At 49.0% G+C, this 20,266-nt stretch overlaps 1 protein-coding gene across 2 annotated transcripts in view; it reads left to right on the top strand.

Moving 5' to 3' along the window:
• Positions 1–20,266, top strand: part of PFKP (phosphofructokinase, platelet) — a 52,435-nt gene that overhangs the window by 8,984 nt on the left and 23,185 nt on the right. For both annotated transcript variants that reach the window (XM_069546560.1, XM_069546561.1), the window contains exons 2-4: positions 894–967; positions 10,918–10,995; positions 19,307–19,496. In XM_069546560.1, the coding sequence (XP_069402661.1) occupies positions 894–967; positions 10,918–10,995; positions 19,307–19,496 (342 nt within the window). The remainder of the gene's footprint in view (positions 1–893; positions 968–10,917; positions 10,996–19,306; positions 19,497–20,266) is intronic.

Raw genomic sequence — 20,266 nt, 5'->3', positions numbered from 1 at the left:
GAGAGGAATGGTCCTCCCTTCTCACTGTCCTCCTGATGGCTTCACTCATCACCTGGGGTGAGAGACACGAAATCCTGTCCTGTTCACGGAGGTCTAGATTATGGTCCATTTCACAGATGGCTGCCCAGAAATGGGGCTTCAGTGGAAAGCAGCATGTGGTTTTGTTGTTCAGTTGCTAAGTCATGTCTGACTCTTGGTGACCCAATGGACTACAGCACATCAGGCTTCCCTGTCCTTCACTATCTCCCGTAGTTTGCTCAAACTCATGTCCGTTGAGTCGATGATGCCATCCAAATGGGGTGTAGCAGTTTTATATAAGGATACTTTGTACTTTTAATTTCCTTTCAGGCTCTGGGGAAATATGGAAAATGGCCTAGATTTTATCTTGGTTAGGTATTACTTATAGTATGTTTGTTTAACTTGAGCTTTGTTTTAATAGGATTGTGTGATTTGTTTTGTGTTTAAAGCCACTGATTAAAATTTTATTCTTTAACACTGGCAGCGGATGATAGTGTTCTCCTCCCCAGACCAATGGGCCTCTTCAGTCCTGTTTTCTTTGATTACCTATAAAAAAGCATCTCTCCTCTCTGTTGTTCTGCAGTTGGATGGAATCACCTGCAGATTCACACCAGACTGAGGTCGCCCATGTCCTGAGTGTGTTTGCAGCGAAATTTAAAACAAACATCCCGGCTCCCTTGTGATGCTCCCTGCGGTCCAGCCTGCGACGCATTGGTCTCTGTACTCCTGTCCCCGGCTCCCTGCACTAGTCCTGGGGGTTCATGTCGGGGCTGTTGTTCACAAGAGGAGCCTTCCGAGGGGGTGCATGGTTTTCCCACCGTCACGGTTAGTTAACTAGGGCCTCATCAGTAATGACTGTCTGCCTTCCTCTGCAGGCATGAATGCTGCTGTCCGGGCCGTCGTGCGCATGGGGATATACGTGGGCGCCAAGGTGTACTTCATCTATGAGGTCAGTGTCACATCTCTTCCCGCTTTCTCTGTGGACCTCATGCCTGCCCGGGGCTGCCGACCACAGGCAAGGGGTGACGGGCACACAGGGTAGCAGGTACCAGGTACCAGGAGAGCCTCCTGGGGATGTTGGGGTCACACCCCCTGGTCTAGATGCATGTCTGTGAGATTTGTCTTCGAGAGCAGGGCTCCTAATAAATAAATGAAACAGGGCTCAAAATGCCATTTTGATATCAACTTAGTAGAATAAAGATCTCAAGCTGGTCGTATTGTAGTTCCCATCCCTATAGATACATTCACTGAAAATGCAGCCTGAATGTGAATAGACATTAAGGTAAACGGGAGAAAGCCTCCTCTTTGATCTTTTCATCATAAATGTAAAACCCAGGCTACCTCCCTAGTGTCTGTTTATGCCTTAACTTCAAAATGGAGCTTCTGAAAGCAAACAGCAGGGATAGTTGATTATCCCGCTTTTGAGGTCCTTAGAAGTAAGTTGTGTTTGTTGGGAAGGCGCCCCTATAGCTTTGACCACATGGTTTATTCTAGCAACTATTAGAAAAAGTAGCTTATCATTAGTTTTTGAATTCTAGAAATGGAAATTAGAGAATGGTTTTTTAAGACTGCTGAATTCTTCCCGAGTCACTGTTAGCATTTTATTCTGATTCCTCCTAGTATCATGTACGGTAAAGACTGGAAGGAAACATTTACATTATTAACGTCATAGCAAATATATTTTGTGTACCATATGTTTTATCTGCCACTACATTGTAACAGTTTTCTATGTCTGTAAAATTCCATCAACCTGATGTCTCATCATTTAACTCGTGTTCTCGTGGCACTGAAATATATGTAGATCACCACCCATTTTTCAGCTCTCCTGACACAACAAGCCCTAGATTAATATTTGAAGCCGCTCTATACTTTGCATCATTGTTGTGATCCCAAGATACAGCATCCGGCCAAGTTAAAAGGGATGGTTCTCTTATGGGTCCTGCCAGTGTTCCTTTGTTCCCGCTCACACCCACTGCCCTTTTATTTCACTTTGAGGTGGGGTTGTGTGCCTTAGAACTTGAGTGTGGGCCCCGCAGCCTGGGCTGATAGGAGTTCCTGATACGTGAACACCATGGTTAAACGTGTCCTGGAGGCGGAGCCCCCTCAGATCTGGCTTTTCTGTTACGTGTAATAATGTTGTTTCAGACTCACTGGAGGTGAACAGTCCTCCAGCTTCCGGTTTCCAGCATGTTCCCCAGGAAGTCTTTGATTGCCTGGCCAGCTGCCCTGCTTGCTTCCTCCCTTGGTGGGGGTGGTGGGGGGTGCAGTCCCGTCCCTCCTGGGATCTTTAGGACTGCCTTGCCGGTAGGTGAGGGAAGTCAGCTGAGTTACTTCACTGAAGAACCCGAGGGGTTGTGGGTGGCACACTTCCTCTGTGTCACTTCTCAGTCACTGGCGGGGCTGGGACAGGAGCTGGCATGCACAGCAAAGCAGTGGTGGGGGCGTGTCTCACCCCCAGGCTTTGTTTCCTTGGAGATGGTTTTGGGTCCTCCTAGGTTGAGGGGCATCTCGTGAGCCAGGGACACTGCTCAACATCCCGTGTGCGCAGAGCTTGATGCTGAGGGCCGGTGTGGATGCTGGAACGCACACTGTAACTGGTCAACTTGAAGTCGCCCCTCTCAGGCTGAGGGTTTTCGTTGTGTGTTTGTTTCTAATTGGCACCATGTCCTGTGGCTGTGTCTGTATTCAGGGGATATTTTGGTGTATCCAGAGGTACACCGACCAGACTTTGCACTTTGCTTAATGAAGGAATTGAGGCACATCAGATGGCCCGGGGCTCCACACACCTGGGCTTCCTTCAAAGAATGTGTAGGGTCTCTCTGGAGGAGTCTCAGCACCCAGAAGCCGAGCTCCTCATGGGTAACGGGGTCCTCCTGCTGATGCCCTTGGGCTGAGCTCTTCCTGACCTCTCGGGGTGGGGATGAGGGGGCGCAAGGGCATGGTGGGCCCCTGGGAGCTCGGCATCCTGCCCTCCCTTGGGAGGGCCGTAAGGTCTCCTGAGTCTGAACAGACTCCCTTCACAGGAGCAGGGCGTTCTGCAGTTCCTCGGTCAGGAAGAAGTCAGAGAGAGCCCTGGGCAGAGCTGCACTGATGACTCTGATTCTCGTAATTATCACTTTATGGGCATCTCAGTGTCCAGCTGAGTGCTGCCTTTCAGGGTCGGCGCTACGAATGACCAGGACTTGAGGGCCTTACATTCTGGAAGGAAATAGAAAAGGAGAGCTATCCTGGTGAACAGGGCCTGTTCTTTCCACCCCTTGGGAGGGAGTCCTTGGGGTCAGCCTCCCCTCAGGGCCCACTTGAGACCAGAGTACTCAGTTGGCCTTGATCCAGGGCCTGGGCACAAATGGTATCAGTACCATTCCCCTGAATCCAGCCATCCCTCACTGCAGGTGTGAGGACCCTGCACCTGTAACTCTGAATCCAAAAATCTCTCAAGTTTGCCTGAGTTCATTTGGGCAGCAGTCCTTGATGGGGCCGCCTGTGACAGTGCCTGCTACCTAGCGTGGCTGTCCCAGGGTGCAGGTGAGGCCTCTTCATGCTGCCGACAGCACCAGGTGACCGGGATATTTGTGCTGCTGCTGAAAACCCCAGCTTCTAAGACCCACACATCTTTGACCTGCAGGCTAGGGGAGCGGTTGAGGGCCCACGTCCGTAGCCAAGTGACGGGAGATCCACATGCTCACCTTCTGGGCCTGTTTCCTTGCCCATCGCCTTCTGCACTTGGAAGGACTTTCTGCACAAACCAGGCAGGGGTCATCATGTTCCAGGTGCCGCTGACTCTGCTGGTGGTGGCCAGATGCAGAATCGGGGGCTCGGGGGGCTCACCTCCCTGTGGACCGTCTCAGGACTGTGGACATCCACCGTCTGGGTCATGTCCCGATAGACATGGCTTCCTTCCTGGCTGTAGCACTCTTGGCACCTGCAGGATCCAGGTATGGGGAGCACGGCTGGGCTGTGTATGGTGGTTAGAGCGTCCCTGCCTTAGCCCCCCGGAAGCCAGGACCACCCCTAGGCCACAGCAGTGACAGCCAGAAATGTCTCCAGAAGTCAGCAGTAGTCCCCTGGTTGGGGACCACCGCCCCGTACCCAGTGGGGCTCAAGTTTAGAGCATGAGTTTGTTTTTTTAAAGCATCATTTGGTAACTTATCCAACATATTTTTCCATCCCTAGTTGAATTTCTAAGTTTAGCTGGAACTTTGGCGGTTGCCAACATCAAAACAGTTAAACAGGTCCGCATCAATTATTGAAATGAGGGTGCTTTGGCTTTTTCTTGGGCAGAAAGCATGTGGGAGGCATATTGACCAGAAAACACTGGTATTTCTGCTGAGGGTCTGGCACGGACGCGTTCTGTCTAGCTGCCGCCGAGCTTGCTGTAAGTCTGGAACGCATCTACGTGTGGTGCATGCCAGCCCTTGGGCGCCTTCTGGGAGGGATGGGGCGGGGTGTGGATTAACTCATTCTCTCCACCTAGCCTGCTGTAGATTTGTTTGTGTTTTTTCCTTCTTAAGATAGGACTTTTCCTTAGAAACATACAGGTGCCTTCAGCTTCTTGGAGGTAGTAAGGTGCTCAGGGTGGACCGTCCCAGGTCTAGGTGGATAAGAAGTGGAGCAGGGAGAGTCCGTATGTTGCCTGCTGCTCTGGTTTTGGCTGTGGAAATGGCCTAGTTGTTTTTCATTTAATATATGAGCTCAAAATGAGATGCTCGTTTTCTTGAAGGTGGCTTCCCTGATAGCTCAGTTGATAAAGAATTTGCCTGCAATGCAGGAGACCGTGGTTCGATTCCTGGGTCAGGAAGACCTGCTGGAGAAGGGATAGGCTACCCACTACAGTATTCTTGGGCTTCCCTTGTGGCTCAGCTGGTAAAGAATCCACCTGCAATGCGAGAGACCTAGGTGTGATCCCTGGGTTGGGAATATCCTCTGGAGAAGGGAACCCACTGCAGTATTCTGGCCTGGAGAATTCCATGGACTGTATAGTCCATGGTGTCACAGAGAGTCAGACAGGACTGAGTGACTTTCACTTTTCCCAAAGATTTCCTGGTGGCTCAGATGGTAAAGAATCAGCCTACAATTCAGGAGACCTGGGTTCGATCGGGTTGGGAAGATCCCCTGAAGAAGGGAATGCCTGTCCCCTCATGTTTTCTTGCCTGAAGAGTCCCAGAAGAGATGGACAGAGGAGGCTGGAGGGCTATAATCCACAAGGTCACAAGGAGTCAGACAGGACTGAGGGACTAACATTTTACTGAAGATTAAAGAAAGTCACCATTCTGGTTATAGCTCTTTAACTATGACTAACGCAAGAGTCTTCCTCTTTAAAGGAACTCTTAGCAGCTTGCCCTGCTCAAGCCCAGCATTTGTGAATATCAGGGTTCACCCATCATCCTCCACATATTGAAGACAAGCTGAAAGTGGAGCTTCACTTTAAGAGGCTGATCTTATTATTATAGACAATACATTCTAAGTGCATTAGGTGAGTCAGGAGTTTGAACTAGAAAAGAACAGTGACATCGGAGCAAGACCAGGAGTTAATGTTCTCATCTCGCCGGCTGTCAGAGGAGGTCCAGTGAATGACTTTCTCACCAGAGCTCGGGGCCCCTCAGACCAGCTTGGAGTCTGAACTGCACTCACCTGGGGCCTGAGCTTCCCAGCCGGATATTGTAGGAGCATGAACAAGCTTTAGAGGAGCCCTGTCTCCCTTCTTCGCCTCCCTTGGACACTTTATTTTCTTCTTGGATATGAGAAACTGTCCACTTTCACAATTTTTCAAGTGAGAATTGTCACGTTGTGACCAAACAGCAACAAAGCTCACTTTCCCAGGGGGGACAGAGCGGGCCGACCTGCCCAGAAGCCCAGGCTGTGCTCTGTAGCGGGGGGCTCACCCCGAAGGGGATTTGAAGCTGGAGGGAGGGGGACGCAGGTGGCTGTGATGGTGTCCCGTGGCCCCGGGGCATGTGGGCACGGTGGATGGTGACGCCGCCACTCACACAGAGAGCAGGTTAGAAGGTCAGCTTTGGGGACATGCCTGTCCTTTTCTCTCACCCGTGGTCACTGCCTCTGCCTGCCCCCTCAACAGTTCCCTGAAGGCCGAGGAGATGACCAGAGTCCCATTGTCTCCTCTCCTTGAGGTTTTTACACTTCCGCTTTCTGCATTTTAACTTCCTTAAAGACAGAACTCCTTAACCACTAACTAAAAACAGCCACAGTGGTGCTGGGAGGTAGGCAGAAGCTTCTCCGGGTGGCTGAGAGGGAGGCAGTACTGCCTGGCCCTTTGGCCAACGTGCCCCGTGCCAGGTTAGTCCAGCTCCTTAATTTAATTCACAGCGGGCCGGTGACCTGGGGGACGCAGCGGGAAACCCACCTTTTTGGCAGGAGGCTGACTTGTGCCCACCTGGAGTAGTGACCCCTCACAGCCCTGAGCATGAAAGGGTTAGTCGCTCGGTCGTGTCCGACTGTTTTTGACCCCATGGACTGTAGCCCGCCAGGCTCCTCTGTCCATGGGATTCTCCAGGCAAGAATACTGGAGTGGGTAGCCATGGCCTCCTCCAGGGGACCCTCCCAACCCAGGGATCGAACTTGAGTGTCCTGCATCAGCAAGCAGATTCTTCACCATCTGAGCCACGAGGGGCACCTCCGTAACCACAGGCTGCTCCCCGCTGGGCTCGAGCAGAATCCTTCGTGTGTGACCTGGCTTGACCCTCACACTGTCGGCATCACTCCCGTGGCCTCGGACCGTCGAGGGCTAGCTCTCATTTTAGTGCTCAAGTTGCAAAAATGATCCTGTCTCCCCCTGCCTCTGCCCCACCCACTGATATCACTAATTAAGCACGTAAGTCACAGAGATAAGAGGGCTGGCTTTATCCTGCTATGACTTTTGGTTTACCAGGAACTGTGTATTATGAGCTTTGGCTTAGAAATCTAATAACGCCAGAGGGCTCAATAAATCAGGTTGGTTTGTTATCGGGTTTCAAAAGCACAAAGTTCAGGGCTGTGCCGTGACTGTTCCAAGCTGCTGAGAATTTTGGAGTCGACCACATCTCACCGACGACAAAGCCAAGGGCGTTTTCCCTGAAGCCATGAAGTCAGCAAGCAGGGGTTACGGCTGGTCCTCTGGACTGGAGTATCCGTGCCTTTAGAACCTGGTGGGGCCTCTCAGGCCCTGGGCCTGGGTGTGGGGAGTGTGTGGTCTCAGGTTCCGCACTGACTCTCCTGTGGATGATTAGAACCATCGTTCCTGCATCTCTAAAGCCGTCCGCATGGAGAGCTGTCCCCGCCCGCCTCTTCGGCACCCACAGCTGGTCCAGCACCACGGACTTGCTGGCCCTTGAGCAGTTCAGAGCGAACCTGTGCGCTGGCTCTCAAATGCTATACACGAGAAGCTTTATTAACAACGAATTGACTTGGGAAATCTTCATTCTGTGGGAAACAAACATGGGTGTTTGCTCGGGACCCCTGGAGAAGCCTCTGAATGTAGGTGGTTACAGTATCTAGGAGATACTTTGAAGCTCGGTAAGCTTTTTAGCAGTTGTTTCCTCTGGTCCTTGAAAGGCTTGCCATTCAAACCGTGCTACTCCCCAAAGAATCTAGGATTTAGGAAAAGCACTGCCAAGTTGGGAGGACATGAGGACCCATGTGACACTTTTCTTTTAGAAAAGAAACAGCCTAGCCTGAACGGAGCAGAGCATCTTACCTGGCTTCAGTGCAGAATTGGTCTCAAATCTTCTGTAAAGATGCCAGCTAATTCAGTGGACTACAAGTAGAAGGGACTATTAAACATCTCTTTTAAGAGTAGTCAGAAAAGTGAAGGCCAAGTTGCCACCAGGTAGAGTTAAAATCCCAGTAACTTTCCTTCACTTTCATCTTTGTCTTCAACTTGTATAATTATTGCAAATATCTTTTCTTTCTTTAAAGTTTTATTAAGGTGCAATTGATACACAAAGGACTCTAGATAGTGAATGTCTAAAATTTGAGTCTGGGCTTATGCAAACACAAGTGATACCATCCCCACACCAAAAAGAAATTATACCTCCCAGAAAATAAGATAAATTAAAAATACATTTTTAGGGACTTCCCTAGCAGTCCAGTGGTTAGGACTCTGCTCTTCCATTGCAGGGGGCACAGGTTCAAGCCCTGGTCAGAGAACCAAAATCTGGCACGCATATAGCCATGACCCAAAAATAATTTTTTTAACAGCCAACTTTGTCATAGCCCAAGATCAGAATTTTACTCTGGGTCTTTAAACAGCACTCGTGAGATTTAAGAGAAAACCACCCAGGTGACCAGCTCTTACACTATTAGAACAGATTTAACAGATGCTGAAAAATACCCATGTGGCACCATCTCCTCCATAACCAGCTGGGAGACTGTGCCTGTTTTGTTCAAACTGATCTGATAGTGAGTTAAGGTGGCTTCAGAGCCTCAGGCGTGATTGGTGTTGGGCTGGATCAGATAGCGGAGGGTCTCCTGGGTCATCTTATGACCAGCACCAATGAGATGGTATTACTTTTGGTCCAAAACTAAGCGAGCTTCAAAGGTTTTACAGTTTGTTTTTCTTGTGTGAGTCATAGAACTGGCTTGGAAAGGAGGATTCCAAAAGAGAATTTTAGAAAATATTTTGGGCTCTGGCTACGTTGGAATAAGTATTCAACGTTGTAAGGATACTTGAAAAAGCTCATCAGAACTGATAAATTATAGTAACATCTGTATAAAACTAGTCTTCCTGTCTCAGGAACATCTTCCATGTTAGCAAAAGACAATTTAAAACCGCAGTAGGTAGTTCTTCTTCAGATGTTCCACGGGCCTAACAAGTTTGCAGTTAACAGGGTGAGTCACTTCCTATAGCCCAGCCCATGGGCGCAATGAGAGGTTTGGAGAGCAACACTGGCAAGCTCATCCCCTATTCCTTAGTCACTTTCTTTATTGTGTGTATCTAGGCTGCACAAAATAACCAAACTCTTTCTGGAGAGTCTCAGAATAAGTGTTATGGTCTGTAGAACAGTTTTCCATGTTCTTACTCTAGGAGCAGAAGGATTTGCAGGGTTTTTTTTTTTTTTAAATTAAATCCATATTTAAATTCTCAGAAATCATCAACTCCCAACAGAGCAGTTTTCAGCAGCACACCACCAAAGTGCTGGAGCTTCAGCTTTAGCATCTGTCCTTCCAATGAATGTTCAGGACTGATTTCCTTTAGGATTGACTGGTTAGATCTCCTTGCAGTCCAAGGGACTCTCAAGAGTCTTCTCCAGCACCACAGTTAGAAAGCATCAGTTCTTCAGTGCTCAGCCTTCTTTGTGGTCCAGCTCTAACATCTGTACATGACTACTGGAAAAACCAAACCATAGCCTTTTACTGACCTCTCCCATCTATCACCTATCAATTACCTCCTACCTAGCTCGCCCATCACCTGCCATCTGTGATCTATCCACTGTCTGCTAGCTGCCTGTCTGTCCTCTGTTTTTAATATTCTGTGGAAACAAGCTCCCTGGAGTCCCTCAGAAGGGGAGAGGGCCTGGTGTTTCATCCGCTCCTGGAGTAGCAGAGTGCCCTGCAGGACAGTGCCTGCCTCAGGTAGCTGACATACCAGGACAAAACTGAAATAGCACCTCTGATAAGCGCTCCCTCTCCTTGAGGAGGCCTGGATCGCATCACACTCAGGCTTATCACCCTCGCCTTCCAGGGTGACAGCCGCACTGGGCTCAGGGCTTTCAATGGAGCAGGCTAAAAACGTACACCCTCTGTGGTTTCCAGAAAGAAAGAAGGGAGATGGGGACAAAAAGATAAAAGTGATCCTTGGAGTTGGCCCGAGATGTGTGTAGAGCAAATGCCACTTCTTCAGCGTGAAGGCAGGGCTGTGGGTACCCCTGACCCAGTCTGTGTGTAACCTGAGGTCATGTGTGTAACCCTAGACTAGACACATACGTGCAGGTGTATATGTATTTATGTACAATATTGATGTATAATGTGCTATATATAATCTGTGTAATTATACTGTCTATAATGAAATGAAAGTGTTAGTTGCTCAGTTGTGTTCGACTCTTTGTGACCCCATGGACTGTGGCCCACAGGCTCCTCTGTCCATGGAATTCTCCAAGCACAGATACTGGAGTAAGTTGCCATTCCTTTCTCCAGGGGATAGAAATCCACAACAATAATTATTATAAACTTTTCTAAACAGCCAATACCTTTTCCTTTTCAGGGGTAAAATGCCCTGGAAAGTGAGTCACGTAGACAGAGACGCAAGTGAACAATTCCATCGTCGTTGATCTTATATATTCTGTGGGGAAAATGGGCTGCATTTAGAATTGAAAGGTCACTGTCTCTGGGCTTCCGGCCAAGCGTTCATGGCTGTCCAGACCTGCTTGCAGCCTCGCTCAGGGTCATGAGTTGGCACCAGCCCCAAGGTGAGGAGGATGGGGGTGCATGGCATCAGCTGTGCCTTCAGACCTTGTTCCTGTGCCTGGAGAGTTGCAGGTCACCCGGCGGCTGGAGGCCCTCCCAGGTTACCGAGCGGATGTGTTCCTGTACTCGGTGTGGTTGACACCACTGTTCTCAGCAAGTTTGTGTGGAATCACCAATGGTGTTGGGGTCATTCCGTCCCTTTTCAATCTCTCGGGAGCCAGAGGACAGCAGGCAGAATGCGTCTGTCTCTGTAGCACCCTGGGTTAGTCTGGGCAGACATTCTCATTACTGGAGATGACATCTGAGGGGCTCTCTCACAGTTCTGCACCTGGGAAGAGCATTAGCATCTCCCCTATAACTCACATCACGCTGTCTCCTGAGCTCCGGGCTCCTGGAAACTCGGCTCCATCGTCACTGGCGTTTCTGTTTTACGCCACTCATGGATCGGTTAATGTGTCAACTCAGTTGAACCTGGTCTTAATGCTGTCCTTCCCTCCTCAGGGCTACCAGGGCATGGTGGATGGCGGCAGCAACATTGTGGAAGCCAACTGGGAGAGCGTCTCCAGCATCCTGCAAGTGGTACGTGCTGTGCTCATCCTCCTCGGTTCTCTGAGTTCCCTCTGGTCTGAAGCTTTTCCTGCTTGTGTTCCAGGAGCACTTAAAACAGGTGAATGTGCTGCCTGGCATCATGAAAAGAATACGTTCTTAATTTTCCATTTAATTTTGTTTTGAAAAAAGCTTTGCATACTGAGGAATTATCCTTACAAGAACAAGTTGTGTTTGATGGCGAGTGGTACTTGTGGGGGATCTTTTTTTTTTAGAGCAGATCAGTGTTGATACAGTTTGGGTTTGTTGGTGCTGCGTGTTTAGTGGTGCATCTCTTTGCCTGTTGGGTTTGGGGTGCCATTTGGCATCAGTGACCGTGGCCTGGCAAGGCCTCTGACCAGCAGCCTCCAAGGGCTGTGGCTTTAGTGGGGACACAGCATCTCCCCTGACTCAGGGCTGACTTCCTTGGCATGTGCAACGATGAGGTAATTACGACTGCAGGCGAAACAGCTCTTACACGGAATTGTAAAGAAGCCTGCCCGAATATGTCATGCCCAATAAATTCCAGGAACAGTGCAGCTCAGTGAAGGCTCCAAGTCGATTAAGAAATAAAGAGATTACGTGGAAAGAATGGACTTCATGACAAGTGTTTTACTTGCGGTTTGATCTTTTGAAATGTATGTGTTACTATTAATCTGTGACTTGTCGAGTTTTTTAGAATTTTTATTGGCATACAGTTGTTCTACAATGTTGTGTTTCTGCTGTGCAAAGTGAATTAGTTATAATATGTTTACAAGGACCCCCCTCTTTTTGGGTTTCCTTCCCATTCGGGTCACCAAGAGCACTGAGTAGAGTTCTCTGTGTTATACAGTAGGTTCTCAATAGTTATTTTAAACATGGTATCAGTAGCTTATATGGGTCAATCCCAGTCTCCCAGTTCATCTCCCCCTCCTTCACCGTAATCATAAATTTGTTCACTACACCTCTTACTATTTCCGCCTTGCAGATAAGTTCATCTGTATCATTTTTCTAGATTCCTTGTATAAGCAATACTGTATTTGTTTTTCTCTTTCTGACCTCGCTCTGTAATACAATCTCTAGGTCCATCCACTTGTCTGCAAATCACATTACTTCACTGCTTCTTATGGCTGACTATATTCCATTGTATATACGTACCACATCTTTATCCATTCCTCTGTAGATGGACATTTAGGTTGCTGCAACGAGAATCGAGCGTGTGTTTCTTCGTGAATTATTGTTTTTTCCCCAAGTACGCCTAGGTGTGGAATTGCCCTATCACACGGGAACTCTGATTTTCATTTCTTCAAGAACATCCACAATGCTCTGCCTAGTGGCGGCACCTGCTTACACCCCACTGAGAGTGTAGGCAGACCCCCATCCCTCAGGCCCTCTGCAGCACTTATTCTCTGTAGATTTTTTTGGTGCTGGCAGTCCTGAAAGGTGTGAATGGCACCTCATTGTAGTTTCCATTTGCATTTCTCTAATAATCAGTGATGTGAAGTATCTTACCATGCTCTTTTTATTTGGTGAGTATCATTGGCTTCCTTCTCCTTTTCCAGGAGAAAGAAATGGCAGCCCACTCCAGTGTTCTTGCCTGGAGAATCCCAGGGACGGGAGAGCCTGGTGGGCTGCTGTCTATGGAGGTGCACAGAGCCGGACATGACTGAAGCGACTTAGCAGCAGCAGCATTGGCTTATTGGAAGTCGGCCCTGTTGTGATCTTTTCTGATGATTTTCTCCAGGAAATATATTGAGCACAGGTCTCATTTCCAGCCTGGATGACTCTTGAACATGAAGACCCCAGCAGTGCCTATTTTCAATGTGTTGTTACAAAAGGCGGCAGCTTTTCTCCACACCCAACTCTGGTTTCTCTGGAAGCTGACTTTAGGGAAAGTCCTGTTCCTGGTCGTCCTTTAGAGTGAATATGTCAGAGGAAACACCCAAGGCTGTGTCTCCTGACTTCTCTCCCTTACCCTTTGTCCCCCGAACACCTCCCCATTCCTGCAACAGCAGTCTGGGGAGGGTGCTGTCATCCGTGGGTTGAGGGGGTCCTCAGGAAGGAGGCTGGAGGTGGGAACCCCACCAGCAGAGCCATGAAGCCCAGGGGACTGTCCAGAGCTCCTGGAGCCCTGAGGCCGCCCCTTCCTGTCAGGGCAGGAGGCCTGGTCTCTGCAGGAGGGACCGCCCCCTGCATCTGAGACCGCAGCTCGTGCAGAGGGTCCATCGGGGAGGGCTCGTGGGCATGTCGTCCCGCTCCCTCAGCCCAGGATGGTCCAGCCTGGGGACCCAAGTGCTCGGGCTCCAGGGGTGTGACCCCAGCCCAGGTCACCAAGGCCTGAGGGGGACAGAGCCCGCGTTTCTCTTTCTTTTTCCCTTTTTTCACGTTAATGTTTGTTTTGAATGGGAGTATATAGGGGATCTGTAATGTTGTATGGCTTTTTTTTTAAGGTGTAGTAACTTGATTCACTTGTACATAGTTGTGCATGTGCTATTCTGCGTCTCTTCCCATGTCTGTTATTACGCAGTGTTGAGTACGGTTACTTGTACTGATCAGCTGGTTTTTGCTGAGTAACATAAACACACTAGTATTTATAAAATGATCTCAGCCTAATTTCTTCCTACCCAGCACCTTTCCCTTTTAGCAGCCATAGGTTGCTTTTGTAAGTCTGTGAGGCTGTTTCTGTTTTGTGAAGAAGTCATTTGTATCTGCGTTTTGATGTATCCTGGGAGTGATACATGGCATATGACTTTCCCTGTCTCTATGATTTCGCTTAGTATGGTCAGCCCTACTTCCTTTCTCGTGGCTGGACGTGGCCATATTCCATCTCTTCCTGTGGCTGAGTACATTGCATTCTGTGTTTGGGCCCCATCTGTGTGTCCATGTGTCCGTCCGTCGGCACTTGGGTTGCTTCCCTTGCTTGGCTGGTGTACAGAGTGCTGCCATGATCACTGGGGCTCAGGTGTCTTTGTCTGGATCGCGCCCCGGCCTGGGAAAGCTGGATCACAAAGGACTTTGGTGCTCAGCTTTCTAAAGACCTTCCCTGCGGTCCCCGTAGTGCAGGTACTGATTTACCTTCCCACCAACAGTGTAGAAGGGTTTCCCTAATCCACACCCTCTTTTACTCCTGCAGATTTTTTTGTGCTAGCCATTCTGACAGGTGTGAGGTGATACCTCATTGGACTTTTGACTTGCATTTCTCGAATAATCAGTGATGCTGACCATCTTTTCCCCACCTTTATGGCCATCTGTATGCCTTCTTGGCAGAAATGTCCCTTTAGTTCTTTGGCCCATTTGTCTTTGCGTTGTGTTTGTTGTTACTGAGTTGCATCAACTGTTTGTATGTGCTGGAGATGAATTCTTTGGGGGTAATATCCTTTTGCAATTTTTTTTTCCCCATTTTGATGGTTGTCTTTTTATGGTTTCCTTCCTGTGCAAACTCGTTGAAGGGTAATTAGGTTCTGTATGTTGATTTTTGTTTTATTTTCATGATTCTGAGTTGTGGATCCATAAAGAACTTGCTGCCATAAATTTCAAAGTGTGTGCTGCCTGTATTTTTCTCAAGAGTTTTTCTAGGATCCTTACATTTAGATCTTGCATCTATTCCAAGTTAATTATTGTATGAGGTGTGGAATCCTCTCATTTCACCCTGTTTGTAATTGTTTAAGGACCTGCACACTGTCCGCCCTTTGACTCTTCCCAGTTTAGGTTCCCAGCTTCCTCGTAGATGGGCTCTGTTTCCTCCACACCTTCTGCAGCGGTTCTTCTTGGCAGGCTTTTTGCCAGTGGCCATTCTGACCCATGTGAGGTGATGCTTTGTTGTAATTTTGATGTGCATTTCTCAAAACATTTAAACGATGTTGAAATCTTTTCTTGTGATTTTTTTTTAAACAGTGTGAGTGACCCTTACCTCTTGGAATTGGCTTCTTGAAGGTTTGCCCTGTGTGAATTCTATTTCAGTGACCACCCTCAGGACATTTGTGGAGGGCAGGTGGTATTTTTTTTTAACTAACAGCCCCTTGAGGTAAAAGTAACTCAGTGCTGTCTGACTGTTTGCGAGCCCATGGACCGTAGCCTGCCAGGTTCCTCTGTCCATGGAATTCTAAAGCCAAGAATACTGAGTGGGTTGCCATTTGCTTCTCCAGGGGATCTTCCCTACCCAGGGATCCAACGTGGATCTCCTGCTTTGCAGGCAGATTCTTCACCTTCTGAGCCATCAGGGAAGACATTTCTAAGTATAGAGACAGGTCAACTTAAAAAGTGTCAGCAGATACATGCTTGACTTTATCTTATCATCAGTAGTACCTTAGAATATGTAATGAATCCATGCACCATTTCCAAAGGAATGTCCAAGACAGAAGTAACAATAAAGTTATCAGTGACAGTCATTAATCAGGTGAAATAATTTAGATGAAGCATATCTCTCTCTGAGAGATGGGGACTGGGCAAGCCCCTTAGGCCTGTGTCACTAAGAGCCCGTCTGCACAGGTTTTGAAGTTGTTACCAGGCGGCAGCATCTCTTCATGCCCAACACTCTTTTCTTTTTCCCTGATAAGTTCATTTTTATATTCTGTTAGAGTAGGGTTGTGGGGTATTGGTTTTAGGTGGTATAGGACCTTCTTTTAGTAATACACAGACCTGTGTCCAGTATTCTTGCCTGGAAAATTCCATGGATGGAGGAGCCTGGCGGGCTGCAGTCCATGGGGTCGCTAAGAGTCGGACACGACTGAGCGACTTCACTTTCACTTTACACTTTCATGCATTGGAGATGGCAGTGGCAACTCACTCCAGTGTTCTTGCCTGGAGAATCCCAGGGACGGGGGAGCCTGGTGGCCTGCCGTCTATGGGGTCGCACAGAGTCGGACACGACTGAAGCGCCTTAGCAGCAGCAGCAGCAGCAGCAGACCTGTATCTGCTCTCTGTGGGATTCTTCTCCCATGTGGGTTGTACTGGGTTCAGAACAGTTCCCTGTGCTGTGCAATAGGTCGTCTTTGATCATCTGTTTGATACATAGTATGTGTATGTGTGAGTCTTAACCTCCTAGTTTATTCCTCCACCTAGGTTTTTGTTAACCATAAGTCTGTTTTCTAATGCTGTCTTTCTGTGTAAGTTAGTGCTCTTGCATGGATTTATTCATTTCCCCTGTAAAAGACAGGATGCTTGTCCTGCTCTGGGTTACATCAGCTCACAGGTACATATGTACATGTGAATAGAATTCACACAGGGCAAACCTGCTCTGGGTTACATCAACTCATCCCTCAGCTGATTCTTGCTTCTGCGAATGACCTTTTCCTCACTAATATGACTAAGCGTCCTCTATGGTACGGAGGTGGCACTTAGACTTCATTTTTCTGTCACTGGACATGTTGGTAGATTCAGTGTCTTGGCTCTTGTGAAGAGTGCTGCCCTGAAGACATGGTGCGCGTGTCATTTTGCATGGCGATTTCTTGTATCTAAGCCCAGGGGTGGGATTACTGGCTCCTGTAGGTTTTTGTAAGGAACCTACATGCTGTTCTCATAAAGGCTGCACGTGTTTACACCCCACGAAGAGTGGAGGTGGATTCTCGGTTCCCCCAGGCCCTCTGCAGCATTTGTTCTTTGTAGATCTTTTTAATGATGGCCCTTCTGACAGATGTGAGGTGAATCCTCATTGTAGTTTTCATTTGCATTTCTGTGTTGATAACTGATGTGGGGTATCTTGCCATGCTTTTTTTTATTTATGTGAGTACAGTTTACCTCTTGACATTGGCTTCTTGAAAACCAGCCCTGTTGTGAAATCTTTTCTGATGATTTACCCCAGGGCATTTGTTGAGGGCAGGTGTCCTTTCCAGCCCCAAGCCCTCTAGAACATTAAGAGCCCAGCAGGGCCTATTTTCCGGAGAAGGCAATGGCAACCCACTCCAGTACTCTTGCCTGGGAAATCCCATGGATGGAGGAGCCTGGTAGGCTGCAGTCCATGGGGTCACCAAGAGTCGGACACGACTGAGCAAATTCACTTTCACTTTTCACTTTCATGCATTGGAGAAGGAAATGGCAGCCCACTCCACTGTTCTTGCCTTGAGAATCCCAGGGACGGGGGAGACTGGTTGGGCTGCTGTCTATGGGGTCTCGCACAGGGTTGGACACGACTGAAGCGACTTAGCAGCAGCAGCAGCAGGGCCTATTTTCAAGGTGTTGTTACAAAAAGGGTCACAAGGCGGCAGCATTTCTTCACGCCCAACTCTGGTTTCTCTGGAAGCTGACCTGGTCAGCTTAGAGTGAATGTGTCCGAGGAAACACCCAAGGCTGTGTCTCCTGACTTCTCTCCCTTACCCTTTGTCCCCTGAACACCTCCCCATTCCTACAACAGCAGTCTGGGGAGGGTGCTCTCATCCATGGGTTGGGGGGCCCTCAGGAAGGAGGCTGGAGGTGGGAACCCCACCAGCAGAGCCATGAAGCCCAGGGGACTGCCCAGAGCTCCTGCAGCCCTGAGGCCGCCCCTTCCTGTGGGGGCAGGAGGCCTGGACTCTGCAGGAGGGACCACCCCCCGCATCTGAGACTGCAGCTCGTGCAGAGGGTCCATCGGGAAGGGCTCGTGGACCGGCACGTCCTCCCACTCCCTCAGCCCAGGACGGTCCAGCCTGGGGACCCAAGTGCTCGGGCTCCAGGGGTGTGACCCCAGCCTGGGTCACCAAGGCCTGAGGGGGACAGAGCCCGCGTTTCTTTCTTCTTTGACTGTTTGTTTTGAATGGGAGTATATAGGTGATTTACCATGTTGTGTGTTTTTTTTAGGTGTACAGCCACTTGATTCACTTGTACTTCAGTTCAGTTCAGTTCAGTCGCTCAGTCGTGTCCGACTCTTTGCGACCCCATGAATCGCAGCACGCCAGGCCTCCCTGTCCATCAGCAACTCCCGGAGTTCACCCAAGCTCACTTGTACTTAGTCATATGTATATATGTTTTTCTGGTTCTCTTCCCATATCAGTTATTACTGAGTGTTTTATAGGATTCCTGCGCTATACAGTTGGGTTTTTTTGATTAATATATACACACCATTATTTATCAAATAACCTCAACCTGCTGGTTTCTCCCTGCCAACCACCTTTCCCTCTTGATAACCATACGTTTCTAAGTCTGTGAGGCTGGCTCTGCTTTCTGAAGGAGTTCATTGGTCACCATTTTTACATTCCGCTTGGTCGTGGCACCTTGGAGTTTTGTCTCTCTGACTCTTACTTCACTTAGTGTGATTATCCTGAGATTGCACGTGCTGCTGCACATGGCATGCTTTCGTTCTTTTGCGCGGCTGAGTCATACTCCATTGTGTATGTGTATCACTTGTTTTTATCCGCTCATCTGGGCACAGTCTGTTTCCTTCCTCGTCTTCGCTGTGGTAAAGCTGCAGCCCTGCCTGCCTGGGTGCATGGTTTTCTCCAAGTCTGGTTTTTCCCTCAGATGCTCTTAAGAGTGGGACAGCCAGATCACAGGGCAGCTCTGTTTGTTTATAGTAATGCCTTCTAAATGCACTTCCATATTGCCGTTACCAGCTACATCCACCAGCATCATTAAAGGGTCCGCCGTTCTTACCCCGACAGTGTACTTCTGTGGATTTTTAAGTGTCCTTTTCCGTTTCTCTGAGGTGATACCTCATGGTTGTTTTGATCTTCTCATCTCTGATAATTTCCCATATTGAGCCATTCCTCATGTGCGTTAACATTGTGAACTGTACGTAGCTGATATTTTTTTCTTGACAGTTTGCCCTGTTTTTAATTATTTTTGATCAGTTACCCCTGGATTTTTTGAGGGCAGGTATTATTTAATGCCCAGCAGTCCTTCCTTGTGGCTATTAAGTGTCCCTAAGCAATAATTTTCTGGTTGCTCCTGTGGGGAATGGCCAGAACTCAGATTTCTGTTTCGCTGGCGCTTGTGGTGAGCCCAACTGAGAAGGGCAGCCGTGTTGCCTGGGGCTGCTGGACACGGGGTTTCTCTGGCCATGGCTTGTGAGTGGCCCTGGCCCGCCTTGGGCTCAGAGAGCGTGCGGGGTCCCCCCCTCCCCATGGGATGGCCATCATCCTCTTATGGACTTCTCTCTGCTCCATGCGTTTAGCTGATGGCTGCATCCCTGTTTTCCTGCCCTACTCTGTCCCCCGTGGGAGTGGTCCTGTGTCTTTAGCCATTGAATTCCAGTTCGGAGCTAAAAATGGAAGACTCCAAACTTCTACGGTTGATCAACTGAAAAGACGAAAGGCGGGAGATCTACGCCAAGTCCTGTATTTATACCCAGCACGCACGTGTTCAGGGGTCTGTGCAGTTGGGAGGAGACAGATAAACAGGTTTCTTTCTCTTCCAGGGAGGGACCATCATCGGCAGTGCCCGCTGCCGGGACTTCCGTACTCGGGAAGGCCGCCTGAAGGCCGCATGTAACTTGGTTCAGCTGGGCATCACCAGCCTGTGTGTGATCGGCGGGGACGGCAGCCTCACCGGGGCCCACATCTTCCAGACGGAGTGGAGCGGGCTGCTGGAAGAGCTGGCCCGTGACGGTGTGTCTCTGCCGCCCACCCCTCCCCGTCAGCGCTCCCACTGCTGACATCCTGCCCCATGAACTGTTCCACAGGTGTTTGTTGCTGGCGGTGCTGCAGACCTCAAAGCTGCCATCTCAGGACTCAGATTTGTGGCTCAGATAATAACAAAAGTGATTATAAGAATAACATTTATTCCAATATCCTATGTGCCAGGCATGGCTCCACTTTGACCCTGGTGGTTTTGTGCCTGCTCAGGATAACCATCTGGAGCTTCCGTGCCGATCCCCGCTTTACAGAGGAGGGTCAGGGGCTCACGCTGAAGCCACCTGGCCACGAGGGTGGCCCTGCTCACACCAGCCCTCAGACACCTGCGGCTGCCCCTGCCAGCTCCCCTGGGGTCCCTCCAGTCACTGGTGCAAGACTTGGTCCTCTATCACCTCCAAAGCTGTGTAGGAAAGGATGTTCAAGAATCCTATATATCCTGTGATTTTTATCTTTTAAATGTGGCTTTATGTAATTCCATTTTAATTTAAAATATGACCAGTGGAAACAAACTGAAGTAATATTAATAGCAACCTTGTGAAAGGCGTAAGCTTGAACTAAAGCGACGACCCACATGTTCTGTGAAGTCTGTCTGGGGAATGGAGGGTGCTCTCATGCCAGCACCAGGGGCCTCGGGATGCTTCTGCACCATGTCTGGTGTGAGGCAGGTGGCCATGGTGGTGACTTGGGTGGGGGGAGCATCGCTGCCCCCGCCTTGACCTTGACCTTTGTGGTCCATTTAAGCA

The sequence above is a fragment of the Ovis canadensis genome, chromosome 13 (assembly GCF_042477335.2).
Source record: "Ovis canadensis isolate MfBH-ARS-UI-01 breed Bighorn chromosome 13, ARS-UI_OviCan_v2, whole genome shotgun sequence".
Taxonomy (NCBI): Eukaryota; Metazoa; Chordata; class Mammalia; order Artiodactyla; family Bovidae; genus Ovis; species Ovis canadensis.
The sequence above is the reverse complement of the archived record's forward strand: the minus strand, read 5'-3'. Positions and strand labels throughout refer to the sequence as shown.